Consider the following 24,207-nt stretch of genomic DNA (forward strand, 5'->3'; position numbering starts at 1 on the left):
TTATGGCATCCAATTTAATTACTGTAAACAGTTCAGACGCTCTAATTTGTCAGTGTGGATACATGGAGCAGATGTCAGGATTTGAATGAAGCCAGTTACTATATTTAGCCCAACAAAACATACCATTAATTCATAGACCTATAGGGTAATCCAACCATAAAGTATATACCAATGATTATTGATGAAACAATGCACAGGAAATTGCTGTGACATATTAATCCAGTGTTTAAAATCTGTGATATGTACAGCTAGTCATTGAATGGTTAATGATCAGAGCAGGCATTTGTCTGAAAAACAAATTAAGGATTGTGCTTTTGTGATCTGAACAATGAATAGGTTTGTGCCATCTGCCGTTTATCTTAGCAAGAAGCAGACTTACTTGTAACAGAATCAGCCGCAGTTCACCCAAATTGAAATAAAGTGCATTTATTGAAGAAAGAAAACATTTTTAAACCAACATCACAGTTTACAAATGTTTTCACAAATTCTTATGAACATGTTAAAAAATAAGCTTACCTGCTAGCAAATAAAGCAGTACAAAGACTTTTCCCAAGAAATCTAATCAAAGCGAACCCTGGTACATTAGAGACTGTCCTATGGTTTGGCAATTTGATCATTAGCTGTTTAGAGCTCTAGCCCCCAGAAAACAAAACAGACGAAGCGATGCATCAGAAACATGTCCAAAGTGCTGTTGGTTGTAATCATTGTAATTAACTACATTGGTTAATTCCTTTTTTATCCACCAATACCACTGGATAGGAAACATTTTTGAAGCCCCTTGATCACAGCTTTAAAGATGAGACCTTTCAAATGTTCTCCGGTGTCTTTAGTAGGTCTGGCCTGAGTGGCATTATAACACTGACCCCCCCCCCCCCCAAAACCAATCATGTCTGTAGCCTAAGCCCAAATGGATCCCTAGACCCTACTATGCCCTATTGTGGAGATCTGCAATATGGTGAAAATGGCCCATCAGAGGAAAAGGTAGACGTATTACCATATCGCATACACCTGTCAAATCTTATCAGATCTGTACAAGAGCATAGGGCATAGGTAGGGTCTAGGGATCCATTTAGAATTGGACATGTGAGAGGGGAATGCTTAGCCTGGTTGCCAGTCTCTGTTTAGCTAACGTTCCATTCTTTGTACTCTATGTCATGTGCCAAAGACATTGACTGGTACCCAGACTAGGAAATGCTCCCTTCAGTACAAAATAATGATGGTACACTGAGCTGGCATCCATGTTTGATCTCAGATCGCTCGCACGTCACTCAGTCCACAGGTTGGTCTGTAGTTGCAAGATAAAAAAAGAGAGCCCTAACAGCAGTCCTTAGAACCCTGTTGTGTTTGAGGTCTGATGGCCATATTCTTCTACATTTAAGGGACGAAAAATGTCTTCGCCAATGGATAGCCTACAATGATCCATGTTTGGACCCTGGTTGCTTGCGAGCGCCTCTGAACCATGTGTATGCTACTTTATCATCCACCACAGGTAGGCACAGTGGCTTCTGCTATTGCTTTGTTGAGTCGTGGTGCTGATGCTTAACGGTGCTCAGTGACCATTGGTGATGGCCAACAAGACAGACCCCCTCCAAAATAACAACCAATTTAATAACACCTGGTTTCTGGTGCAAACCAAGAACCTCCGTCTTCTTGTGCATGTTTGAATTATCATGTTCATTTTCACACTGTGTCAATTTCAACACGAATACAAAACATGAATTCTTGCAGCACAAGAAGAATCTTACTTTTGTCTTTTCCCAGGAATTACAGGTTTTGATTGAAAAGGACCCAAGTTATGCAGTGTCAGGCAAACAAGAAAAAGGGACGGCAGCACCACCAAGTCATACTGTTTGATGCCATCCTGTTCAAAGTAGAAAAAATCCTAATCGATGACCAGAAAACTGCATTCGATGTGTCTACAATAAACTAATATACTGCACTTTCACTATAGTTTCAAAGAAAAGGAACTGTAGAACAATGGAACCCTGAGATATTAAATCTTTCAGTGTGGCTGTGAACCTCTGTCAAATGGCTGTGTGAACACTGGAGTTCCATTCCCAGAGTCATATTCATAATAGGGCAGGTAGTCCCTACCTGTTTCAGTCAGCTTGCTTCTGTTTGGTGCCTCATGGACATGACCCAGAGCTCTGAAAGAACAACCTTCCAGAGCCACAACTAAAACAGCTAACAGCCACAAGCGGCTGGTGGCACCTTAATTGGGGAGGACGGTCTCATAGCAATGGCTGGAATGGAATCAATGGAACGGTATTAAACACATCAAACATGGTTTCCTTGTCTTTGATTCCATTCCAGCCATTATTGTCATCTGTCCTACCCTCACCAGCCTCCTGTGCTACCTGCCACAGGTTTAACCCACTCTTGGCAACACCCAACTAATTCAAATCACAGGTTGCAACCCTGACACTCCAGTGAAATGAAACAGTTCCCAAAATAATCTCAAAGAATACATGGATTCCTCTTCGGGAGAGGAGTGGCTATGACTCTTATAAGGACAGGAGGAATCAAGGATTTGACAGCGTGTACACTTTTGAGACAGAGCCTAAGTGTTATATAGAAATACAAATATAGCAACATGTTTTTTAAACAAAAATAGGTATCAAAGTATTAAATACAGATGGTTGTGTTAATGACAATGTTGTTACATGGAGGTTTTGCCGGTGTCATGGTGGATTGCAGTGGAGTAGGGGGGGGGGTTGGATTGGGAGGGGGTGTGATGGTGGCCGCTTCTTGATTTATAAATAGTTCATGCAGGTATGGCAAGGCGTGGTCTTAATAACCCTTTTTCCCCCTCATATTTTCCTCTTTTTACTTCTCTGTGAGCGAGAGCTGCAATATCCTCTCCAGCTCCTCCACTTCCTCTTTCCTCCTCCCCTCCTCCTCGGCTTGGGCCCGGGCCGACAGCTCCATGGCCATGCGGAGGTCCACGTCGGGGCTGGAGGTCGAGGTGCTTGAGCTGGCCGGACTCGATGTGGTGTCTCCCAAGTCCACCAGCGCCCCCTCTGTGATGCTTCTGGAACAACAGTGGAGGAGGGATCAGGCGTTGGTATCAGAAAGAGAAGAAAGGCTTGGAATGTTTCTTTCCTGGACGACAGTTGTCCAACGTCAATAACTACCAACTTCCTTTCAAAAGCACCTATCCACATAGTGCCCATTCGACCATACCTCAGCGAAGCTGAGAAAATTATGCTTTTAATGCTAAGTTGTTTGGACACGTGCTTGCAATACCAGATCTGTGGGTTTGATTCCCAAAACATGGGCCCGTGGGTTATATTCTAAATATACGTGCTAATTGAAAGCCACTTTGGGCAAAAGTGAATAGTGTAGCCAATGATGTGCATGAATACTTTGTGAATAACTGCCCTGAACTTAGTCACTGTTACTACCTGGCTACCACCCGGTACTCTACCCTGCACCTTAGAGACTGCTGCCCTATGTAAAGACTCATGGAACACTGGTCACTTTAATAATGTTTACATACTTTTTTACCCACTTTATATGTATATACTGTATTCTAGTGGTGGCTCATCCTATATAACTACTGCTGTACAAACCTTTTCTATTCATATACTGTCCATACTTTCCACACACACACACACACACACACACACACACACACACACACACACACACACACACACACACACACACACACACACACACACACACACACACACACACACACACACACACACACACACACCTCGTTCTAATATTTCTTAATTTCTTTCTTTGTATTTTGTGGATTTGTGTGTATTATTTTATATTGTTAGGTATACGGCACTGTTGGAGCTAGAAACATAAGCATTTCGCTGCACCAGCAGCAGCATGAGAAAAATATGTGTACACAACCAATACAATTTGATTTACCTGTCACTCTGGCTACTGAGCATAGGGTCCGTGAGGTCCCCATTGGCATCTTCCCAGGTCACTTCCTAGAGGACAAAATAAAGGGTGGCGTAGGTAAAATGCTTGGCACGTCGCAGATAGAACTGGTATAAATGTAACGGACATAATTCCCTATAATATCAGTTCTACACAATCTGTTTTGTAATATTGTGGCCTCCTGAACAGACACAGACCCCAGGTCAAAAACATGAGAAGTGAGGCGGAGGAGTCAGTGAGAGCAAGAGGACCTGACGAGGAGTGTGTGTGGCGTGTGTGTGTGTGTGGCGTCTCAGACCTGTCCCGGGTCTCCACCACCGGACTCCAGCAGACTCTGGTGGATGGCGTACTGCAGTAGCTCCTCGTCGTGGTTGGATACGGGCATGTGACGGCGGCTGCCCCCTCCTCCTCTGTGGCGGTAGTGTGCAGGCACCTCAAATACAGAGGGACACACTTGGAATAGAGGGGGAACTGGAGGGAACAGAAATAGAGAATGTTGTTATTATTGGTAAGCTGTCAATATTGACATTTCTAATGAAATTTATATGGATATATTTACATAAATTTAGCAGACACTCTTATCCAGAGCGACTTACAGAAGCAATTAGGGTTAAGTGCATTGCACAAGGACACATCAAAGTTTTCACCTAGTCGGCTTTGGGATTCGAACCAGCAAACTTTCGGTTACTGGGCCAACGCTCTTAAAACTTCACTAGGGTAGGGGGCAGCATTCGGAATTTTGGATGAAAAGCGTGCCCAAATTAAACTGCCTGCTACTCAGGCCCAGAAGCTAGGATATGCATATAATTAGTAGATTTGGATAGAAAACACTCTAAAGTTTCCAAAACTGTTAAAATAATGTCTGAGTATAACAGAACTGATATGGCAGGTGAAAACCTGATGAAAATCCATCCAGGAAATACTATTATTTTGAAAGGCTGTTTTTCCATTGAAAGCCTATCCACCATACAAAGACATAGGACCCAGTTCACGATCTCTATGGCTTCTTCTACACGAGGCCAGTCTTTAGGCATTGTTTCAGGCTTTTACTCTGAAAAATGAGGGAGATACAGCACTTTCAATGAGTGGACAGTGGAAATTTCAAGACATGAGTCCAGCGCGTGATTGGGAGCACGCCTTTCTTGTTTCTCCTTTTCTATTGACGAAGCTTTTGTCCGGTTGAAATATTATTGATTATTTATGACAAAAACAACCTGAGGATTGATTTTAAACATCGTTTCACATGTTTCTACAAACTTTTATTGTACTCTTCGTCTGAATGTTGAGAGCGCGCATTGTGCCTTTGGATTACTGGACTAAACGCACCAACAAAATGGAGGTTTTTGGACATAAAGAGGGAGTTTATCGAACAAAACAAACATTTATAGTCTAACATGGAGACCTGGGAGTGCCACCAGATGAAGATCATCAAAGGTAAGTGATTCATTTTAACGCTATTTCTGACTTTTGTGACACCTCTCCTTGGCCGGAAAATGGCTGTATGGTTTTCTGTGACTAGGCGCTGACCTAACATAATCGCGTGGTGTGCTTTCACCGTAAAGTCTTTTTGAAATTGGACAATGTGGTTGGATTTACAAGAAGTTTATCTTTAAAATGGTGTATAATACTTGTATGTTTGAGGAATTTTAATTATGGGATTTCTGTTGTTTTGAATTTGGCGCCCTGCAATTTCACTTGCTGTTGTCGAGGTGGGACGCTACCGTCCCACTGGTGCCAGAGAGGTTAACCGCTAGGCTGCCTGCCGCCAAACATTCATATTTGTTGTTCAGCTGTCAGAAGCAACTGAAGAAATTAATTTGAGAGATGTGTTCATAATAACCCATGGGAATGAATGCCGCGGTCACTTCACCCAGGTCAGCGGAATGAGTGTGCCTACCTGCATCTTCACTGCCGTCCTCCTCCGAGGGTGTGGGCGTGGTAGCCGAGGGTGGCGTGTCCAGGGGTTCGCACGTACTGCATTTGTTGACACCACCAAATGAAATACGAGCGTTGAGCACGTGGAACAGGGGAATCTCTGTGTGAGCGGAAACAAAGACGGATAACCTTTATGCATCCCGTTATTTAAAAGCAAATGCCTCTATGGTGAGCCTTTCATAGTGGTACTTGGTGAATATGTGTGTGCAGTTTTTCTCAATCAGAGCTAAGTATTTATCAAGCGTGTCAGAGTATGAGTGCTGATTTAGAGTCAGTTCTGCTTTATAGTTCACATAGAATAAGATTACATGAACGGGGGTGCCTGATCCTAGATCAGCACTCCTCTGAGATGCTCGATTCAGTAGGCCCCAGATCTTTAGTGTTTGAATGAGCTAAGTCACACAAGCATTTTGTGTAAACATTCTCATTTCTTTACTCTTCCACAGAGGAGTAACTGTACCTATTTTTACAGGGAACCCCGGAGGGAACTTGAGGGTGACAAAATCCCGTAGCCGGGCGAAGTGGCTGCTGGTCCGGGCCATGAGATCGATGATAGGGGTGACCTGCTCCACCAGGGAGAGAGGGTGTTCCTCGCTCATCCACAATGTGCCCTTGAACCTGGACATATCAGGGTCATATTCATTAGTGCACACCGTAGCAATACTTTTTGCAACGGAAAACAAAAACATGTGTCTTATTGGACAAGTTCAGGTCGTCTCTCCCTGTTTCAGTCTGTTTTTTTTGGTTTGGTGCCTAAGAATCAGTTTGAGCAAGGGGAGGTGAACAATGACTAATCTTAATCACATCATGAGTAGTTATTTGGGATGCAGGGTGATTTGTAGATCTGATGATTTGTAGTTCAACTGAACTGCAATGTAGTCCCATCTCAATACAACCACCCTTATGCTAAAACCTAGACACCAACACCTTTATATGAACTGAGGGAAACCATTATAAAAACAATCAAGACTTCTGATGACATGAATACTGATGAAAAAGCCTTGTTCTCTCTGTTGCTTTGCAGCATCATTTTCTTACTTCTGGGTTCGGGTGGTGAGTTCAATGGGCCGGCCAATGTCTCTGTCTTCAAGGTCAAACTCAGGGTCAAAGTACTCCTCTGGTGTGATGGCGGTGGGGTTGGTGGGTGTTGCGTACTCCAGAGTGAGGTCCTATCCACAATATGAACAGAGTTTAGCGTTTTTATTGAACCCATTACAAACCAAGTTGAGTGTTCTCATTGAAGCCAACATGAACCAAGACGAAGCATTCTTATTGAAGTCAAAAATGCAAGTAAAATTCTGTTTATGTAGCTAAGTAATAAAACAATTAGATGAGATAATCCTCCATAACCTCAAATCCTGGTCTACTGATCTCTTACCCCTTGAGCGCTTATCTGCTGCTCCACAGTCCCAAGAAGAGACTCCAGAACATTCCTCTCACCTAGAAGACAAAAAAAAGAGACAATGCGTTATGGTGTCAGACACAGCGCAGGTCTCCAACAAGTCTGCTCCTAAACTGAGCCAGGCCATTTTGGATCTGTGTACTCTCTCTGGGTTATTATAACTGTGACAGTGTAGCTGACGTAACACTGGGACTAAAGACGCAGCTTATTAAACATTGAGATGAGGACCATCTCTCGTAGACCAGAAGTAGTGCACTTAATAGGGATAGGGTGCCATTTCAGACACAAACTAACTGTTGTTATGTCTCTCTACCTCCACCTAGAGGAATTATAGAGTGCTTACTTTTTATTCTAGCTTTCTCCTCATCGGTGAGATGCTCTGTCCTCGTCCGGATCACCACGTTTACATTGTTCACAGTGAAAACCTGCAATGAAAAGAAAAACAACTCATGCAGTATACAGCATACTATTCTTCCCTTTACTGCTACTAGGAAATAACACTACTGACCCTTTAAAAAAGCTGTCAATCTACTGTAGATATTGTCAAATTAAAGGGGCAATCAGCAGTTGCTACATCAATTTTGGGATTTGTAAATTAATGATATGTACCCATTGACTCTTGAAGAATATAACTTTAAAATGACTAATGAGCGTAGTTCAACTGTCGTACCCCATCAGAACCCAAAGTATAAGCTTGTTTTACTCACATGTTTAAATGTAAACAAACACTATATAGCCCCAAAACATTGTTAAAACTATAATTTTTATATCATGGATGGTCAGTCCAACACATCTATAGCTTGGTCTATGAATTTGAGATCCGGTTACATTTCTCCAGCACCATCCCTCAGCCTTTTACCAAAACAGGGGTGGGGAATATGCTTTGTTATTGTTTCTACTGCTGATCAACAGCATCCTCCCGGACACCCTAGACCCACTCCAATTCGCATACCGCCCCAACAGATCCACAGATGATGCAATCCCAATCGCACTCCACACTGCCCTTTCTCACCTGGACAAAAGGAACACCTATGTGAGAATTCTGTTCATTGACTACAGCTCAGCGTTCAACACCATAGTGCCCACAAAGCTCATCACTAAGCTAAGGACTCTGGGACTAAACACCTCCCTCTGCATCTGGATCCTGGACTTCCTGACAGGCCGCCCCCAGGTGCTAAGAGTAGGCAACAACACGTCTGCCACACTGATCCTTAACACTGGGTCCCCTCAGGGGTGTGTACTTAATCCCCTCCTGTATTCCCTGTTCACCCACGACTGTGTGGCCAAACACGACTCCAACACCATCATTAAGTTTGCTGACGAAACAACAGTGGTAGGCCTGATCACCGACAACGATGAGATGGCCTATAGGGAGGAGGTCAGAGACATGGCAGTGTGGTGCCAGGACAACAACCTCTCCCTCAATACGAGCAAGACAAAAGGAGCTGATCGTGTACTACAGGAAAAGGCGGGCCAAACAGGCCCCCATTAACATCGACAGGGCTGTAGTGGAGCGGGTTGAGAGTTTCAAGTTCCTTGGTGTCCACATCACCAACGAGTTATCATGGTCCAAACATACCAAAACAGTCGTGAAGAGGCTACAACAAAACCTTCTCCCCCTCAGGTGACTGAAAAGATTTGGCATGGGTTCTCAGATCCTCAAAAGGTTTTACAGCTGCACCATTGAGAGCATCCTGGTATGGCAACTGCTCGGCATCTGACCATAAAGCGCTACAGAGGCTAGTGCGAACAGCCCAGTACATCACTGGGGCCAAGCTTCCTGCCATCCAGGACCTATACAATAGGTGGTGTCAGAGGAAAGCCTATAAAATTGTCAGAGACTCCAGTCACCCAAGTTCTAGACTGTTTTCTCTGCTACCGCATGGCAAGTGGTACCGGAGCGCCAAGTCTAAGACAAAAAGGCTCCTCAACAGCTTCTACCCCCAAGCCATAAGACTGCTGAACAATTAATAAAATCCCACCGGACAATTTACATTGACCCCCCCTCCCTTTTGTACACTGCTGATACTCGCTGTTCATTATCTATGCATAGTCACTTCACACCCACCTACATGTACAAATTACCTAAACTAACTGGTACACCCGCACACTGACTCGGTACCGGTGTCCCATGTATATAACCTCGTTATTGTTTTTCTTATTGTGTTACTTTTTCTTATTACTTTTTATTTTAGTCTATTTGGTAAATCATTTCTTAACTCTTCTTGAACTGCACTGCTGGTTAAGGGGTTGTAAGTAAGCATTTCACTGTAAAGTCTACACTTGTATTCGGCGCATGTGACAAATAGTTTGATTTGATTTGATTGCAGCTTTAAAGAAAGGGACTTGTGTAAGGTCAGTAAACCTAGACAAGCAACAAAATAATTAAACATTAACAGGGCAAGAATGTTATAATAAATGCACAAACCTTAGCCTCGAAACCACTGACAACTTCCGTTTTGTCACTCCTCCAACCCCAAATCCCAGACTTATTTCTGTGGAAAACAATTTGGAGTCCTGTTACTATAAAACCCTGTACAAGTTTACTTGTCCTTCAACAAAGACTTACAGTTGAAGTCGAAAGTTTACATACACCTTAGCCAAATACATTTAAACTCAGTTCTTCACAATTCCTGACATTTAATCCTAGTAGAAATTCCCCGTCTTAGGTCAGTTAGGATCACCACTTTATTTAAAAAATGTCAAATGTCAGAATAATAGTAGAGATTTAATAATTTCAGCTTTTATTTCTTTCATCACATTCCCAGTGGGTCAGAAGTTTACATACACTCAATTAGTATTTGGTAGCAATGCCTTTAAATTGTTTAACTTGGGTCAAACGTTTTGGGTAGCCTTCCACAAGCTTCCCACAATAAGTTGGGTGAATTTTGGCCCATTCCTCCTGACAGAGCTGGTGTAACTGAGTCAGGTTTGTAGGCCTCCTTGCTCGCACAAGCTTTTTCAGTTCTTCCCACACATTTTCTATAGGTTGAGGTCAGGGCTTTATGATGGTCACTCCAATACCTTGTCTTTGTTGTCCTTAAGCCATTTTGCCACAACTTTGGAAGTATGCTTGGGGTCATTGTCCATTTGGAAGACCCATTTGCGACCATTTATAACTTCCTGACTGTCTTGAGATGTTGCTTCAATATATCTACATAATTTTCCTCCTTCATGATGCCATCTCTTTTGTGAAGTGCACCAGTCCCTCCTGCAGAAAAGCACCCCCACAACATGATGCTGCCAACCCTGTGCTTCACGGTTGGGATGGTGTTCTTCAGCTTGCAAGCCTCCCCATTTTCCCTCCAAACATAACGATGGTCATTATGGCCAAACAGTTCTATTTTTGTTTCATCACACCAGAGGACATTTCTCCAAAAAGTACAATCTTTGTCCCCATGTGCAGTTGCAAACCGTAGTCTGGCTTTTTTATGGCGGTTTTGGAGCAGTGGCTTTTTCCTTGCTGAGCAGCCTTTCAGGTTATGTCGATATAGGACTCGTTTTACTGTGGATATAGAAGCTTTTGTACCTGTTTCCTCCAGCATCTTCACAAGGTCCTTTGCTGTTGTTCTGGGATTGATTTGCACTTTTCGCACCAAAGTACGTTCATCTCTAGGAGACAGAACACGTCTCCTTCCTGAGCGGTATGACGGCTGCGTATACTTGCGTACTATTGTTTGTACAGATGAACGTGGTACCTTCAGGCGTTTGGAAATTGCTCCCAAGGATGAAACAGACTTGTGGAGGTCTACAATTGACACCTGCAATTGACTCAAATGATGTCAATTTGCCTATCAGAAGCTTCTAATGCAATGACATCCTTTCTGGAATTGTCCAAGCTGTTTAGAGGCACAGTCAACTTAGTGTATGTAAACTTCTGACCCACTGGAATTGTGATACAGTGAATTATAAGTGAAATAATCTGTCTGTAAACAATTGTTGGAAAAATGTATTGTGTCATGCACAAAGTAGATGTCTTAACCGACTTGCCAAAGTTTGTTAAACCTCTCTGGGGTAGGGGGCAGTATTTTGACATCCGGATGAAAAGCGTGCCCAAAGTAAACTGCCTGTTACTCAGGCCCGGAAGCTAGGATATGCATATAATTGGTAGATTTGTATAGAAAACATTCTAAAGTTTCTAAAACTGTTAAAATAATGCCTGTGAGTATAACAGAACTGATATGGAAGGCGAAACCCCGAGGACAAACCACCACCCCCCAAAAAAAGTCTGCTTACCACTTTTTTCAATGGCTATTACTTTAATTATAACGCCAAGTCCTCCCAGATTGCAGTTCCTAGGGCTTCCACCAGATGTCAACAGTCTTTAGAAAGAGTTTCAGGCTGGTTTTTGGAAAAATGACCCAGAAATTGTAGTTTTTCTAGGTGGCTTCCATTTTGGCTGTAGTGTTTCCAAGCGCGTGGAAGAATGCACGTTCTTTGGTATTTTTCTCCGGTAAAGACAATAACGATTCTCCGTCTTAAATTGTATAGTTTATTTGCATATTAGGATACCTAAGGTTTGATTATAAACGTTGTTTGCAAAAGTTTATTAGTAACGTTTGGGATTCATTTTGTATGCATTTTGATGGAGAGAAAATGGGTGGATTATTGACTGAAGCACACCAGCTAAACTGAGATTTTATGGATATAAAGAAGGACATTATCGAACAAAAGGACCATTTGTGATTTAACTGGGACCTTTTGGAGTGCCAACAGAAGAAGATCATCAAAGGCATTTTTTACATCGCTATTTCTGACTTTTGTGTCGCACCTGCCTGGTTGAAATATGATTTTCATGTGTTTGTATGGGGGGCGCTGTCCTCAGATAATCGCATGGTTTGCTTTCGCCGAAAAGCCTTTTTGAAATCTGACACGGCGGCTGGATTAACAAGAAGTTAAGCTTTATTTTGATGTATAACACATATATTTTCAAGAATGTTAAATATCTGAATTTAGTATTTTTGAATTTCGCGCTCTGCAATTTCACTGGATGTTGACCAGGTGGGACGCTACCGTCCCACCTACCCTAGAAAGGTTAACAAGAAATTTGTGGAGTTGTTGAAAAACTAGTTTTAATGACTAGTTTTAAGTGTATGTAAACTTACGACTTCAACTGAATATGACACAATAGAAAAACAAGATAAGTGTAGTACGGTTTAATCTTACCTCTCAAAAGCAATGTGCCTGGTGTCCAGAAAAGTGTTGACGATGGGCGTGGTTAGCCGCTTGGCCACTTCCTGTTCGGCAGGTTGCATGGAGTCCAGTGTTACATCCTCTATCTCCCGGGAGATGTCAAAGCGGTCCGTGTCCACCACCTCTTCGTCATGGTTCACCTCCAACAACTCAGTCCAGGTATCTGCCAATGGGCACAAGCACACACTGTGAAACATACGCCAACAGAGTAAAAGGCGAGGTAAAAGATGAGACGGCCTGCTGAAACAGTGGTCAGTAGAACGCTGTTGTGTGAAAGCCTTACTCAGGGAAAAGGGAACTCACCATCTCCTCTGAAGATGTAGCTCCGACGACCTCTGATCCAAGTCATGTTCTCGAAGCCCAGCAGGGTGGCGTCCACGCGCAGGCTGGCTCCGCTCTTCCAGATCCGACACACATCACTGGGACAAACCCGGGACACGAGGGGGACTGGGAACAGATGGGAAAGCAGCATAAACAACAAAGTCTCAAACATCCACACATGGCACATTCTAATGGGGGGGGGGGGTTATCAACTAGAACTTACTCCAACTTGTGAACTCCCATTTCATTTCCATGTAGAAATCTGGGGACTGGGGGGGATTGGAAAGAGGCATGAGTTTGCAGCTTTACATTTTTTTATTTAAATGTATGAGTGAAAAACATTTCAGAGAGGGGAGCAAACAGAGAGAGAACACCTCGCGGATCTTGCTCAGAAGCTCAGGTACTCCTCCCAGGGCTGTAGAGGCTTTGAGGTAGTCTCTCCTCTGGAGCACAAGCTGAACCATCTCTGGGTCGCCAGTGCTGACCGCCTCCTGCAGCACTACACACAAACATGTTTATGATGAGAAGTTAATTTAAACATATACCACACTTCTGTAATGACAAATGTATTCAAAACAAATAATTGTTTTGGCCAAGTGAGTGTGGAAGAGGTGAAATAATTATTGTTGTCTATCAACAATGACAAGCCACCTGGGTCTGACAACTTAGATGGAAAATTACTGAGGATGATAGCGGACGATATTGCCACTCCTAGTCGCCATCTCTTCAATCTAAGCCTACAGGAAAGTGTGTGCCCTCAGGCCTGGAGGGAAGCAAAAGTCATTCCACTACCTAAGAATAGTAAAGAACCCTTTACAGGTTCAAAAAGCCGACCAATCAGACTATTACCAACCCTTAGTAAACTGTGTTTGACCAGATACAATGCTATTTCACAGTAAACAAATTAACAACAGATGATTTTTAGCACGATTATGGGGAAGGGCATTCAACATGTACGGCACTTACACAAATGACTGATTGGCTGAGAGAAATTGATAATAAAAAATATTGTGGGAGCTGTTTTGTTAGACATCAGTACAGCTTTTGAATTTATCGATCATAATCTGCTGCTGGAAAAACATAGGTGTTATGGCTTTACATTCCCTGCTATATTGTGGATCGAGAGTTACCTGTCTTACAGAACACAGAAGGGGTTCATTAATGGAAGCTTCTAACATAATCTCTAACATAATCCAGGTAGAGTCAAGCATTCCCTAGGGAAGCTGTCTAGGCCCCTTACTTTTTTCAATCTTTACTAATGACCTGCCACTAGCCTAGAGTAAAGCCTGTCTGTCTATGTATGCTGATGACACAACATTATATACGTCAGCTACCACAGCAAGTGAAATCACTTAAAGAGCTGCAGTCAGTTTCAGAATGGGTGGCAATAAATAAATTAGTCCTACATTTTTCAAAAACTAAAAGCATTGTATTTGGGACAAATCATTCATTAAACCTCAACTAAATCTTGTAATGAATAATGTAGAAATTGAGCAAGTTGAGGCGATTAAACTGCTTGGAGTAACCCTGGATGATGATGATACAACAGTAGCATAATAAAGCGCTGCTCTATCTTCTTAACAACGCTATCAACAAGGCAGGTCCTACAGGCCTTAGTTTTGTCGCACCTGGACTACTGTCTAGTTGTGTGGTCAGATGCCACAAAGAGGGACTTAAGAAAATTACAATTGGCCCAGAACAGGGCAGCACGACTGAACCTTAAATGTACACGGAGCGCTAACATTAAATTATATGCATGTCAATCTCTCCTGGCTCAAAGTAGAGGAGAGATTGACTTAATCACTACTTGTACTTGTGAGAAGTATTGACATATTGAATGCACTGAGCTGTCTGTTCAAACTACTAGCCCACAGCTCAGACACCCATGCATACCCCACAAGACATGCCACCAGAGGTCTCTTCACAATCCTCAAGTCCAGAACAGACTATGGGAGGCGCACAGTACTACATAGAGCCATGACTACATGGAACTCTATTCCACATAAAGTAACTCATGCAAGCAGTAAAATCAGATTTAAAAAACAGATTAAAAAAACCCACACCTTCTGGAACAGAGGAGACTGAAAGACACACACACACAATAGCATACGCACTATACACAGACGTACACATGGATTTTGTGTTGTAGAGTAGTGGTGGTAGAGTAGTGGCCTGAGGGCCCACACTTAATGTGTTGTGAAATGTAAATGTAATGTTTTTAATTTTGCTGGACCTCAGGAAGAGTAGCTGCTCCTTTGGCTAATGGGGACCCACAATAAATACAAATACACCTCGATTGTACAATATTTGCACATTATCCTCTAAAAAATCTCTATAGGCTTCCTTCTTTTCACTCTGTCATTTAGGTTAGTATTATTGAGTAATTACAATGTTGTTGATACTCCTATCATAGCCATTAAACTCTAACTGTTTTAAAGTCATTGGCTTCTGTGAAATCCCAGAGCGGTTTCATTCCTCTCTGGCAGCTGAGGTAGGAAGCACGCCTGTATCTTTGTAGTGAATGGGTGTATTGATAAACCATCCAAAGTGTAGTTAATAACTTCACCATGCTCAAAGGGATATTCAATGTCTGTCTTTTTACCTATCTACCAACAGGTATCCTTCTTTGCGAGGCACTAGAAAGCCTCCCTGGCCTTTGTGGTTGAATCTGTATTTGAAATTCACTACTCGACTGAGGGACCTTTGTGAGAGCAAAATTGCAAGACTATGTTATAATACTTTTATTGCATAAAATGGTTGTTTTATGCAACAGAATAGAGTATTCTTAACTATTGTGTGTGTGTTCTACTGAGGATGGGCCTCTGGGAGAAAACACTGACAGGAGATTTACAATGTCTTTTGGGTGATAAAACCTAAAGAGCATTCCAGAGCATGAGTTAATGTTTCTGTTCTATACCTTACCAGGGAGAGATGGTTCCAGTTTGGAGTCGGAGGGACAGACACTGGTCTCGATACAATGAAAGCTGTTGACACAGCAGATACGGTCTGCTATGTATTATAGGTATCTTTCATACAGATCTTAACCTTACCTTGTGACCCATTCTATATATCTGTTGTTCGTCATGTAGGTAGGTTGAAAGGGGTGTATCTTGGCTATAAAATACCTTTGTACTTTTGTCTCTGGGCTCTCAACAAATCATTTGATCGTGAATCGTCGACCATCATTATCGTAGAGCACTCAATCGATTCACTTTATATGTGTGCGTTGTATTGACCTGCTCCCTTATTAATAAGTGAATAAAGATTCAGTTTAAGTATAACTCTGACTTGTGTGATAAGTTTGTCTCTCCTCATTTGATAGTAAAGAAATTAACCACCACACCTTACAGATCATTGTATGTGTGGGGTACAGAGTTGAGGTAGTCATTCAAAAATCAAGTTAAACACTTATTGCACACAGAGTGAGTCCATGCAACTTATTTGTTAAGCACATGTTTACTACTGAACTAATTTAGGCTTGCCATAAGAAAGGGGTTGAATATTTAATGACTCAAGACATTTCAGCTTTTCATTCATTTGTAAAAATGAGATACGTCATCAGAGCGCGCAACAGAACATTGTACTGTCTACACTCGGTTTGTTGTTAATATTAAAACATTTTCATTAAATAGATTTTAATCCGAACTAAAGTTTTGTTGCTAAGGATTCCATGAAGCGGTTAGCCTTTACGGCTGGGAAAATTTGAACACTACCAACAAAAGGAGCTGATCAAAAGCAGGGAAGGAAGCTTAAAGGGACCAAATTCGGTCTCAATGACCAATTTCCAAGGGAGATAAACGAACGTCGTAAGAGACTGTATCCGGTACAAAGACAACAAAGGGAGGATGGTAGGCGTGCCTTTATTATTGTGGACAAACCCTTTATAGATGGAAAGCTAATTGCCGAAATTGTTAAACTAGACAAAATAAAACGTGCCTATCTATATAATGAATATAAAAGCACTAAACCTCTCTCTAAAAGCTTCACTCATTCAAATGTTTTATTTGAACCCTAAATGGTTCTCAAGTAGATTACTAAGAAAAGCTCATCCATTGTTTAAAAATGGCCTTTTTGCCTTTGTGCAGATTGCCATGTATGATTTTCGATTAATTGAAAATGATACTTTGAAAAAGGTATCTCTCTTTTTCAAACAAGCATTGCAGAGCTGGCTACAATTTCATCCCCCTGAAAAGATAGAACAAATATTACAACAAATATTATGGCTGAACTGAAATGTGCTGGTTGATAAAATACCTATATTTATGGGAAAGATGTTTGAAAAGGGTATTTTGTTCTTAAATTATATTGTAAATTGGAATGGTAGAGTTATGTCCTTCATGGAGTTATCAGAATTGTACGGAAAGGTCTGCTCAATCCAAGAGTACAACCAATTGATTACAGCATTGCCCCAAAAATGGAGGAGACGGGTGGCAGCGGGAGGAGGTAGGGAACTGGTCTGTCTGCCAAATATAAAGGATCAAAACTGGAGGAGGAATAAAAATATCATAAATAGGAAAGTATACCAGTTTCATTTCAGGACCAGGATGTTGACAACTGTGCCATTCAGATTGCAAAATAGTTGGGAAGAGATTTTTGATGTACCGATTCCATGGTACATCAAAATGAATACATTTTGAGTTGATATATAAAACAAAGCAAGATTCAAGACTTTGTGCTTTTCAGCTAAAATTATTATATAGAATTCTTGCCACCAACAAAATGTTTGGGGCATAAAATCATCGAAGCTCCGCAGATTTTGTTGTGAGGATACAGAATCAATAGACTATTTATTTTGGTATTGCCCTCATGTAGCCTGTTTCTGGTCTCAGGTTCAGGAATGGCTGAAAATGCATAGCACTGATCTAAAATTAACCCTAGAAATAGTACTGTTAGGAGATCTGGAGAGACAGTCAATTACTCCAAGACCGGGTCAGTTGATCTTGAAGGGTTCGAGTTCACGTTTTTTGGCCTGGTGGTAGATCGGTCAACATGCCCTTGAGCAGGGCATTGACCCTGGATGCTTCAGGGTGTCGCTCTGAATGGGAATATGTTGGATGACTGGTATGATGTAGTTATTGAGCGGCTTCACTGCAAGTATATTGTATGTTTCGAATATTCAATACAAAAATAAATAAAAAATAAATTGTAAAAATATAATTCCATTTAGACATTATGGGGTATTGTGTGTAGGCCAGTGACACAAATCTCAATTTAATCAATTTTAAATTCAGCCTGTAACACAACAAAATGTTGAAAAAGTCAAGGTGAGTGAATACTTTCTGAAGGAAATGTAAATAGCATGCAGAATTCATAATATTAATAATACACATTTACATTTGGACAATTGTCGCTTGAGAACAGCCTAACCTGTCCAATTATTGGTGTTCTCTTTGGTAACTTCTGCGCCATGTCTGAGAAGCACTCTCACTGACTCCAGGTGACCCAGCGACACAGCCAGGTGGAGTGGTGTCCTTCCCCTGGGATCCACAGCCTCAATGTCATTCTGAAAGAAACAAACAAACACTGCAATGTCTTCAAAAACAAATAGTCTAGCTACCTAAAGAGAATTGCACATCAGATCGACATCGTACACACTGGAAGCCATAGAGATCCTTTAAAATGATTAGCTAGCTTTCTCATTCCTAATTCTATGCTGGAAGCTATAGATACAATGCCTGTTAAAGACTCAACTGGCAACAAAAACAAACAATTCCAATGGAGTAAAACCACCATATATTTGGGTTATGATAGGGAAAGACAGTTATAAGCTTGAGGCGTTTCTATTCTTCAAGAATCAGTGGGTACCTGGGGTGTATTCATTAGTCGGTAGCAAAATGTTTTGCAACGGAAATTGTTTACTCTAAACTAGGGATGGGCACGCTTATTGGAATATCTGAATGGATATTAATATTTGATTACTTGAAAGAGTATTCATTTTGAGAAAAGAAAAGCCTATAATATATATTTCTTAAAGGCTTTTAAAATTAAATGATCTATGTGATATTGCTACATAGCTTACAGTGATAGACCATTACATTCAACATTTTAATAAAACAGCTTTATGACCGTTTTATAAGTGAGCCTATGTCGGTAGGCTACAATGATCAACCAACTGATAGAATGTTGTTTCATGTGAATGGAGTTTAGTGGAGGCTGGTGGGAGGAGCAATAGAAGGATGGGCTCATTGTAATAGCTGGAATGGAATAAGTGGAACTGATTCAAACATGTGATTTCCATATGTTTGATACCACTACATTCCTGTCCTCCTATTGCTCTTCCCACCAGCCTCCACTGATTGAGTTGTGTGGACAAGGACTGGGGAGCGCAGCAAAATAGCCTCAATTAGCTTTATTATTTTAGCTAGCTAGCTGGCTAACTTAGCTGGCTACTGTAGCTAACTAGCTTCTTAACAAATGATTTGATGCAGTCAAGACAGGCACTACCTGATGGTATGATAGATAATCTATGGCAGCAACAAGTTTGTCTAAGTAGCGAGTCAGTTTGGCTACCTTCTCTCGCTCTGTGCCACACACATACTGTCAAACACAGGCCCCTGCTCCTCTCTCGCCCCTCCCCCACCAGCGCACCGACTCCATCTCTCGAGTTGTGTGAGCGAGTCTCCACTGAAGTTTACCCAAGTATTTCAACTATACGGTTACCCGAAAAAATATCATATTATTAGAATACTGAAATAATTTTAAAATGCCCAACCCTACTCCAAATCGAAAATATTTTGCAATGAAATCGAGAGTTTCTATTGGTAGGGACGTCAAACTTTCAAGTTGCTGCAAAGACACTACGGAGGCTTTAGTCTAGAGCGTCCGGTTAAACATTTAGAGGAATTACTCATCAAGATGACATAAGATCGAGTGCTTAAAAGGTAGACTCCGTGTTATGACATAAATGCAGAAAGTAAACAGCATAGTGGGTCAATTTCCGCAACAACTAAGAGCATTGAAACACAAGGCTCAACTTCTGTCGTTTTTGGGCCCCGTCTACCTTGCTGTGAACAGCGTGATGTGAACCCGTGCACATGCGCAGATACCATGTGACTGTGAGAGCTAAGTCTTGCATTTCACTTATCTCGATATTTGTGGTTCTCTTGCTAACATCATTTCGCGGAGTCTACCTTTAAAGCTGCAATATGTAACTTTTTGGGCGACCCACCAAATTCACATAGAAAAATTAGTTATAGATCTGTCATTCTCATTGAAAGCAAGTATAGGAAGGGGTAGATATATTCTATGTGCACTATTTCTATACTTCCTAAAAAGTATAGTAATAGAAAATTAACTATGGGTTCTAACTCTCAAATGGCACGGAAAATTTGGGGCGGACTCTTTATGGACCCCTTTCCAGTATACAACACACTGACGTCACGCACAGACTCTTGGCTGCAGTAAGAAAGCCATTGCCATCTGCGCCCATTCAACATAACCTAGATTTACGATTGTATTACTTCTAAAAAAAATACCTACACTACCGTTCAAAAGTTTGGGGTCACTTAGAAATGTCCTTGTTTTTAAAAGAAAAGCACATTTTTTGTCCATTAAAATAACATCAAATTGATCAGAAATACAGTGTAGACATTGTTAATGTTGTAAATCACTGTTGTAGCTGGAAACGGCTGATTTTTTTATGGAATATCTACATAGGAGTACAGAGGCCTTTTGCAATTATGTTAGCACAGCTGAAACTGTTGTGCTGTTAAATAAGCAATAAAACTGGCCTTCTTTAGACTAGTTGAGTATCTGGAGCATCAGCATTTGTGGGTTCGATTAGAGGCTCAAAATGGCAAGAAACAAAGGACTTTCTTCTGAAACTCGTCAGTCTGTTCTTGTTCTGAGAAATGAAGGCTATTCCATGCGAGAAATTGCCAAGAAACTTCATTTTATTGGACATTTTGTGTGTGCTTTTCTTTCAAAAATAAGGACATTTCTAAGTGACCCCAAACTTCTGAACAGTAGTATATTTTGGGTTCTCATACGCTTACATTTATGTTCCGATTCTTGCTTGAACAGTCGCTATTATACTAGGTTGTGATCTTTGCAAAATAACTATTTTGGATGCAGGAATTATTAGCTTGAATGCTAACGCTCATTGACATAGGCTGTAGCATTTTACTGGTTGACGCTGAAGTGTTTAAAAAAAAGTATAATGCAGTTGACTTGCGATGATGACAGACATTATATCAAGACTTAAAATCCTATTTTAATCCAAAATGTGTGAAATGCACTCATAAGCAAATAGAGGCTTTTTTTGCTGCCATTCTATAAGACCTCCCCAGTGCTCTGCCACCAACTTGCGAGCATCGCCCCCGTGCGGCAATGTTTGCAAACACAGAAAGTGGTCTATAAAAGTCGCTGGCCACACACCAATACACAGATTTGACAGTCCAACTATCACTTAAAGGGAAACTTCACCATTTTTTAAACTTCAAATTCATCATCTCCAGCCCCACCCCAACATCAACATACGTGAAAATGGTGCATTTCAATGTTTTTTTGTAAAAAAGACTGAGGAATATAAGTGCTTCCAATGACATCATTGGTAATCGATAAAAGACAGTACTGTGCAGCCGTCTTCATCAACCTGGCCAAGGCTTTCGACTCTGTCAATCACCGTATTCTTATCGGCACACTCAATAGCCTTGGTTTCTCAAATGACTGCCTCGCCGGGTTCACCAACTACTTCGCAGATAGTTCAGTGTGTCAAATCGGAGGGCCTGTTGTCCGGACCTCTGGCAGTCTCTATGGGGGTACCACAGGGTTCAATTCTCGGGCCGACTCTTTTCTCTGTATATATCAACGATGTCGCTCTTGCTGCGGGTGATTCCCTGATTCACCTCTACGCAGACGACACCATTCTGTATACATCTGGCCCTTCTTTGGACACCGTTAACTAACCTCCAAACGAGCTTCAATGCCATACAACACTCCTTCCGTGGCCTCCAACTGCTCTTAAACGTTAGTAAAACCAAATGCATGCTTTTCAACCATTTGCTGCCTGCACCCGCCTGCTCGACCAGCATGACTACTCTGGACGGTTCTGACCTAGAATATGTGGACAACTACAAATACCTAGGTGTCTGGTTAGACTGTAAACTCTCCTTGCAGACTCATATCAAACATCTCCAATCCAAAATCAAATCTAGAATCAGCTTTCAATTTCGCAACAAAGCCTCCTTCACTCACGCCGCCAAACTTACCCTAGTAAAACTGACTATCCTACCGATCCTCGACTTCGGAGATGTCATCTACAAAATAGCTTCCAATACTCTACTCAGCAAACTGGATGCAGTCTATCACAGTGCCATCCGTTTTGTTACCAAAGCCCCCTATACCACCCACCACTGCGACCTGTATGCTCTAGTCGGCTGGCCCTCGCTACATATTCGTCGCCAGACCCACTGGCTCCATGTCATCTATAAGTCTATGCTAGGTAAAGCTCCGCCTTACCTCAGCTCACTGGTCACGATAACAACACCCACACCTTGCACGCGCTCCAGCAGGTATATCTCACTGGTCGTCCCCAAAGCCAGCACCTCCTTTGGCCGCCTTTCCTTCCAGTTCTCTGCTGCCAGTGACTGGAACGAATTGCAAAAGTCGCTGAAGCTGGAGACTTAAATTTCCCTCACTAACTTTAAACATCAGCTATCTGAGCAGCTAACCGATCGCTGCAGCTGTACATAGTCCATCAGTAAATAGCCCACCCAATCTACCTACCTCATCCCCATATTGTTTTTATTTACTTTTCAGCTCTTTTGCACACCAGTATCACTACTTGCACATCATCATCTGCTCATCTATCACTGCAGTGTTAATCTGCTAAATTGTAATTACTTCGCTACTATGGCCTATTTATTGCCTTACCTCCTCACACCATTTGCACACACTGTATATAGACAATTTTTTTCCCATATTGTGTTATTGACTGTACGCTTGTTTATTCCATGTGTAACTCTGTGTTGTTGTTTGTGTCGCACTGCTTTGCTTCATCTTGTCGCAGTTGCAAATGAGAACTTGTTCTCAACTAGCTTACCTGGTTAAATAAAGGTGAATTATTATATATATATATTTTTTAATCATTGTGTGATTTTGACCAATTGTGAGTAGGCATTGGTTGATGAGGTCATTGGAAACACTTATCTTTCGCCATCTTTTTTACTACAAAAAATAGAAACGTGCCATTTTCACATATGTTGATGTTGGGCTGGTGCTGAGGATGGCAATGAAGTAGAGAAATTGACATTTTCCTTTAAATAACAGCAAACCTGATATCCTATGCCGCGTTATGATTAGTTGAAATTAACTTACAGAAAAGTGGTTCCCTTTCAGTCGGTCACTCGGTATAACATACTATGTGGAGTCAACGACCAATCATATTCACTGGAAGAAAACTGAAAACACGCCTTCCTGGCTATAATACCGGGGCTCACATTAATTTCCTCAATTCGCATTAATTTACTCAAAGACAGTACTCATCCACCTTGATCAGGGTTTCCCAAACTCGGTCCTTTGTATTTGCTAAAAACAACTACTTTCTGCTCTGCTTGTGTAGCTAATGCTTCCTTTATTGGGTAGGATTTGTGTTTGCTAAAAACCCACTACTTTCTACTCTGCCTGTGTAGCTAGTGCTTCAAAAAGTCTAACCAGCCGAGTTTGAATCTCCGACCGTGCCCTAGGGTATGTGGTTTCACAATGAAGATACTCACAAGTGCCGTCCTGTTTGCCTGAGGTGGAAACATGATCAGGAGGATTTGGCTCAGACCAGTTCGTCTGACCATTGTCTCCAGCTGGGTTCAACTTCCATTGGGCGTCAGGCTGGCTTTCTGAGAAAGATTGGGGCTGCTGGCGAAGTGTCTTCCGGTGAAATTACCTTGAATGGGGTTGTCTGAGGCCGGGTCGATGTTATGCAGCGTGTGTGCTCTTTACCAAGTCATGACAAGTGTTCTGTTGTTTTGGACTTGCGGGTCCTTGTACGAGTTGACATTTCAGGCTCGCAAGGTAAGTATTGTTGTTGAAACTGTGGGGTCTATGTGTCACGTAGCTAGGAGTGGTGGGTGCGGAGTCAGGCGCAGAGAGCAGAGGGTTCTTTGGGTTTGCTGTATTTATTCCGGTAAGAATAAGGTCACGCCAACAACAACAAGCGAAAATAATGACCTCCTCAAAACAGGACACCAAACAGTCCAAAAACATAACCAAACACAACCATCCACAAATAGAACAGAAAACAAGCCTGCACAAAAGCAGGCGGGCCTAGAAGGCTTAAATAGCCCTGAATAAAACCCCAAACGAGAAACAGGTGAAACTAATACAGACATAACCAACAGAAAAGGGAATCGGTGGCAGCTAGTAGACCGGTGACGACGACCGCCGAGCGCCGCCCGAACAGGAAGAGGAGCCACCTTCGGTGGAAGTCGTGACACTATGGACTTTGGCTGCAGTGGCAG

The 24,207-nt window shown here is 41.9% G+C and overlaps 1 protein-coding gene across 4 annotated transcripts in view; it reads right to left on the reverse strand.

Annotated features, from left to right (window-relative positions):
- Nucleotides 1-410: 410 nt before the first annotated feature.
- Nucleotides 411-24,207, reverse strand: part of LOC139577110 (ankyrin repeat domain-containing protein 13A-like) — a 33,686-nt gene continuing 9,889 nt past the window's right edge. For 3 of the 4 annotated variants that reach the window (XM_071403934.1, XM_071403936.1, XM_071403937.1), the window contains 14 exons: nt 18,122-18,257; nt 13,129-13,253; nt 12,978-13,023; nt 12,737-12,880; nt 12,407-12,596; nt 9,669-9,735; nt 7,584-7,665; nt 7,217-7,278; nt 6,877-7,007; nt 6,299-6,456; nt 5,801-5,938; nt 4,202-4,374; nt 3,889-3,953; nt 411-3,031 (listed from right to left, as the gene is read on the reverse strand). In XM_071403934.1, coding sequence (XP_071260035.1) covers nt 2,827-3,031; nt 3,889-3,953; nt 4,202-4,374; nt 5,801-5,938; nt 6,299-6,456; nt 6,877-7,007; nt 7,217-7,278; nt 7,584-7,665; nt 9,669-9,735; nt 12,407-12,596; nt 12,737-12,880; nt 12,978-13,023; nt 13,129-13,253; nt 18,122-18,257 — 1,722 coding nt within the window. In that variant the 3' untranslated portion in view covers nt 411-2,826. The remainder of the gene's footprint in view (nt 3,032-3,888; nt 3,954-4,201; nt 4,375-5,800; nt 5,939-6,298; nt 6,457-6,876; nt 7,008-7,216; nt 7,279-7,583; nt 7,666-9,668; nt 9,736-12,406; nt 12,597-12,736; nt 12,881-12,977; nt 13,024-13,128; nt 13,254-18,121; nt 18,258-24,207) is intronic. The other variant, XM_071403935.1, reaches the window with a different exon arrangement.

The sequence above is a fragment of the Salvelinus alpinus genome, chromosome 5, assembly GCF_045679555.1.
Source record: "Salvelinus alpinus chromosome 5, SLU_Salpinus.1, whole genome shotgun sequence".
NCBI classification, from domain to species: Eukaryota; Metazoa; Chordata; class Actinopteri; order Salmoniformes; family Salmonidae; genus Salvelinus; species Salvelinus alpinus.